The sequence below is a fragment of the Austrofundulus limnaeus genome, unplaced genomic scaffold (genome assembly GCF_001266775.1).
Source record: "Austrofundulus limnaeus strain Quisiro unplaced genomic scaffold, Austrofundulus_limnaeus-1.0 Scaffold183, whole genome shotgun sequence".
Classification (NCBI taxonomy): Eukaryota; Metazoa; Chordata; class Actinopteri; order Cyprinodontiformes; family Rivulidae; genus Austrofundulus; species Austrofundulus limnaeus.
In genome coordinates, this window is record NW_013952585.1 from 723,353 (window position 1) to 728,614 (window position 5,262).

Below are 5,262 nucleotides of genomic sequence, written 5' to 3' on the forward strand. Positions count from 1 at the left end.
ATATATATATATGTTCTTGTTTTTCCTTATTCTAAGTTACAATTTCATAAAGACTAAAACAACAGTTTGTTTACCTACTAAATTATGAAATACCAGAATATATTCATAAACCTAAATATACATCTACATGCAATTCACACTGAACATTAGAAAACTTAAACTCTCACACTGACTTTTGTTTTTAAACCACAATCTTTATTTTTTTAATACAAAACCAAGTTAATCTGTTAACATATTACAAAAACATATATAGAACCCAGACTTCAGTAAATCACTAACAGAACTTTTCAGTGTACCACAGGAAACAAGCTGCCAGAGCAGATATGCATTTCTAACACGTTGTGATCACATCTGCTTCCTATCGTTGGATTTCAGATGAAGAAACACCTGCAGGACCTGGCCAATAAGATCTCTCGCCAAGGTCTGCAGCACAATGAGCTCTGAGAGGTTCGGCTCCTGATGGCGACAAGGCTGAGAACACAACAAACTCTGAAGCTACACAACCTGAGCTGAATACAACCATTCCTTTTCAACTACTGTCTGTAAGAAAAAAATCTGTGTTTATGGAAGATTTAGTTTTTTTTATACAGTAAAAACCCTGAACTGTGTTTATCACAAATCGTTTAGCCTAATTATGTCTGTGTGGAATCTGAAATAAGAACACGTGGTTTAGCTTCTGAGCAGCAGTTTATCACTAAATGCAAATAAATACAAAATCACACAGGCTGCTCTCATGTTGTGTGTTAGCTGAAATACTGCAGCGATGCTACAACTGTCTGAATACATTTGTATTTTAGGAGAGAAGAAAAGGAAACTTAAAATCCCCTACATTAAATCACAATTTTGACTTTACGAGGAGAATATACAGCTTACGTTAATGCTTTAAAAAATATTGTTTAAAAGTATGCTTCCTGTTTTGGTTTAACAAAATAAAATAAATCCATACTTACAGGTTTTCTAGAGGAAAGAAATCTCTGGTGACATTAAAAAGCTTTTTTCTGGTACAATGTTACATTTTCTTAACTCATCCCTCATGTTTTTTTCTCCCTCCTCAGAGATAATAGGCAGAGAAGTGAGGCCAGCAAAACAAATTTGTGTCAAATATTGAACAATTCGTCCAAATAATGTTAGGAAGGAAGAGAGAAATTGAAACACATATTGTGCTTTTCCATTCATCAGTTCCTGTCCTCTCAGACCAGCAGCAGAAGCATTGATTGCTGTGATAAATAATGTTGCTGGCTGGCTGATTAGTCAGCCATGTCCTGCTCGGGCCACATGGGCTTTGATTAATGCAATTTGCACAGGGGGATCTAACTCTAAGCTGCTTATTTCAATCGAAAGCTTTGCTCTGATGTGGAATGATAGCTGGGTGAGTGGTGGCTCTGTAAGGTGTCAGTGCATCCAGGAGGGCTTAATCTCATTGTGAGATCAGATCCTGCTGTAACCCTAAACACTGGCTGTCAGTAAATGCATCGTTACAGCTCCATATGTTGGCGAACATTCATGAGGGAGTCTCCAGAATGTCTTGTCACTGTGGTTCTCGGCTTTGTCATCTTCATTCAGCTTACAGAATTACACACTGCTTTGTTGGTCTATGACAGGGGTCTGCAACCTGCAGCTCTTTGGTCTCTCTGCAGTGGATCTTTGAAAATGTGGCCAAACATAACAGAATAATATTTTGTTAGTTTTTTATACCCACAACGGAATTCAATTTGTATGCAAATGTGTGATCAGTACTAATGCAAAAATTAAAACATGTTGATTAGCTCATGCTAGCCTGTTGTGCATTTAAATAAGACAACTTATTTTTATGATCTTTCTCTCAAATCCATCAGAATTAACTTTGAATAAGTTAAAGACTACATAATATGCCTGAATAGTTCAGTTTTACTAGTTTTTTATGAAATTCAGTATAAATTATAAACAGCATGTTCCTTGTTTAATGAATATATTTTCATTTGTCCTGATATGTAAAACTAATAGTAAATAATAAAATTCACAATACATTTTTTAGTTTTATAATGTCACCTCCAATGGCTGTAAAGGTTCCCGAAAAGGCCTCAAGAAGGCCCATGGACCACCAGTTGATAATGACATTTGTAGCTTGTTTTGTGGCTCTGGACATGTTTTATTGGTACGTCAAGTAGCAGAAATGGCTCTGTTGATCACAAAGGTTGCAGACCACTGGTCTATGACATAAAATCGTGAGTAATTATTATTTTGAAGTTTGTGGTTGTAACAACAAAACGTGGTATGAATATTTTTTTAATGATCTGAACAAATAAAAACATTTCTTTAAAATTCCTAACTCAACATTTGTAAGTGCCATGCATTTCAGGAGTGAACAGCTGGAAAACACTAGTGAAGTCAAACGTTCTCTAACAAGTTAGACGACAGCAGCACAAAGACCTCCCACAGTCCTGTGTTTCAGTTTCAGTGGAATGGATTGTTGCAGGACCTTGTGTGTCCTGGTAAAACTGTGTGTGTGTTTAAGTGCAGCAGTGATCTGTGAGCTAACAGGAGGACAGAGCCTGCAGTGAAACCTCCTCTGAAGGATCGTCCAGTTCGGTGTGGCAGAGTCAGTTGGGTGGCCCTCGCCACCTGCTCTCCAGCTGAGTCAGCCTGTCCTTCCTGCCCTGAACAGGCTCCGCCCTCACTCTCTGAGCTGTTTCCATGGCAGCCATGTCGAGGTGGGCGTACCTGATGGAGTCCGCTTCTGCTGGGGGGGAATGGGGAGATTTTATATATTTTCCTGACAGAGTAGTAAAAAAAACCTGCTGTGATCTGTTAAACTGAGATTCAGAAAACTGATTAGAAATGTTTTGTTGTTCATCTTTTTTATCACATGTAATTAAATGTTGCTTTTTCTAATCACGTCTTTGCATTTTATCAAGTTTCAACTGTTGTAAATTGCCTTTTCACTGTAATAAATTGCTTTATTTTAACTTTGCAAACGTCTATTTTTATTTAAATTAGGCACTGAAACAAAAACAAATTAAATGTTTCAAATAACTTTTTTTAATTCTGTATATGCCATAATCTACATTAACGAATGAATAAGTTGGTTTCAATGCTGGTTTATTTTGACTTAATGATAAGAACATGCAGGCAGCTTTGAGGATAGCAGTGGAGCAGAAAGAAAAGTGAATAAATCAAGCAGCAGCTGCATAAAGAAACAGATGTTTCATATTTCACTTCTGCTGTCTCCAGCCTGACATTTACTAACGATCCCTGATGAATCCAGTCACGTGTTTCACATTCATTAAAGGATGAAGGTGGGAGAGGCTGAGCCAAAAGCCTGGAAAACACAGAAAAATGCTTTTTTTTGTCTATTTCCACTCGTCTTACCAGGTTTGTAGAGCTGCAGGGAGTCGCCTCCCACGACGCTGTAAGAACTGGACACCGGAGCTGAAGCGTGTCTCTGCAGGTCCAGCTCCGTGTACAGGAGCCCTGCAGTCAGAGCTTTTTGGAGGCCAAGGGGGATATTCACATAATTTACATTTCTTCCACCACGAGGCTCGTTCTGAGTGGAAGTGAGCCGACGAGCTTCAAAGGCAGACAGGAACGTAGCTGTGGAGATAAATATTTTTCAATAAATTAAAAAAAAATCACTTTTTGTTTCAAAAACATAAGGACAACATGACATGATTTGTTTTTTCCTCCCACCTGCCGATGGCAGCCTGAACACAACCGGAGGAGGAGGAGGAGCAGAGGGCGGTGAAGACAGCAGCGTTCTGCTCAGGCTGCCTAGTTTCCCAGCATCCTCACCTTCACAGAGTTTCTCTCTCACACACAGCTCTGAGAACACATGTTTTAAACTGTCAAACTTTTAGCAAAACAACAAATCATTTATTCAAGCAATAACGTGTGAGTTTATCAGCATAAGTATTTGTTATTTGACTGATTTGTTATGAATTGATGAATCTACAAACACTTTACTCTGTCTTTAGCAATATTAGAATAATGTGCAGAAAATGATTAACAGAGGTCTGAATGCATTGTTTTGTAGAATTCAAACGTTTACAAACTCACTTTGTGTAGCTGGAGTAAAGGTTGCAGAAAAATCTGAGAATGAAGAGCTTTCAGCCTAAAATAAAGGAAAAAACATTTTAAACACTTGATTTTATGTAACCATAATACAACAAATACAAATGAGTTACTAACAAAGTATTTTATTGGATTAAGTTCTTTATACAAATATATAAAATTTTAAATGAGTATGTAAAATTAATTGGGTTATAACAGTTTTTAAAGTCAGAAGCAATCGCTTCTTCTGCACAACGATTAGTCCTATCCTGGTACTGGCTATTTGAAGGTAACAGGGACACCAGGGCTATTCATCTGACAGCCAAAGTTTGGCCTGCCGATTGGTTCGTTCATCCCAACCACCCCGCTCTTCTACTTTAATTACTTTAAATTATTTTAGTTAGACGTAGACGTGTAATATCTACAGAAACATCAGAATCTTGGCTAGAAGCTGGTTTAAACCAATTCTATGAAAATCTAAGATGGTTAAAACTACAAGCAGTTGAAGATAAAACTATGAAAGTAAAAATAAAACTGGTTTAAAAGGTTGGCAAGTCGGAGATGTCAAAATATTATTTGTGTTAAATAAGAGGCATAATGTGTTCTTTTTGTTTTTGATATGGTTTTATTATCACTACTTTTATTACATAGTGTTCTGTCTGTTGTATTTATGATTAAATGCAGCAAAATAAACTATTTTAAAGGTAACAGATCTTTGTAATACTTGGTTTATTTACATAATGACTTATATGCTAGATGTTCGGCCCCTGAGCCGTTTCCTGCAGTAACTGTGGCCCCCGGAGTAGTTTAGCCCTGATGCACACAGAAAGGCTTGAGAAAAGAGGTGAAGACAGAAGAGGCAGACATGAGACAAAAGGGCGTCTGCCTCTGACTTGAGAAATGACAGTGAGCCAACCGGGCCATTCTCTCCTCCTCACAGCTGCTAATAAGCCAAGCAGCTGGGCGTTAGTAACTGTCATGTAGTTTATCTCAGCAGACGTGATACTACCAGTGTCAGGGTGGCTTTTTATTTGCCTCCAGTAAAACACCGACACTTCCAGAATGATGTGAAGAACTATCATTTGTGTTTCATGCAGCAGGACTCAGAGCTTCTATTAGCTTCAGCACCACTCGTGTACTTCTGTCTGTCACCCTTTGCTCTCTCATCTTCACACATCCTGCACACACACACACACACACACACACACACACACACACACACACACACACACACAC

General features: G+C 38.0%; 2 protein-coding genes across 3 annotated transcripts in view; one reads left to right on the plus strand and one right to left on the minus strand.

Moving 5' to 3' along the window:
* Positions 1–949, plus strand: part of lrpap1 (low density lipoprotein receptor-related protein associated protein 1) — a gene marked incomplete at its 5' end in the record, with an annotated part of 11,505 nt that extends 10,556 nt beyond the window's left edge. The window contains 1 exon segment of the mRNA XM_014018103.1: positions 376–949. Within this exon segment, the coding sequence (XP_013873557.1) occupies positions 376–444 (69 nt within the window). The 3' untranslated portion in view covers positions 445–949.
* Positions 950–2,249: 1,300 nt separating this feature from the next.
* dok7b (docking protein 7b) overlaps positions 2,250–5,262 on the minus strand; it is a 29,982-nt gene continuing 26,969 nt past the window's right edge. For both annotated transcript variants that reach the window (XM_014018102.1, XM_014018101.1), the window contains exons 9-12: positions 4,033–4,087; positions 3,667–3,798; positions 3,349–3,570; positions 2,250–2,719 (exon numbers count right to left, since the gene is read on the minus strand). In XM_014018102.1, coding sequence (XP_013873556.1) covers positions 2,580–2,719; positions 3,349–3,570; positions 3,667–3,798; positions 4,033–4,087 — 549 coding nt within the window. In that variant the 3' untranslated portion in view covers positions 2,250–2,579. The remainder of the gene's footprint in view (positions 2,720–3,348; positions 3,571–3,666; positions 3,799–4,032; positions 4,088–5,262) is intronic.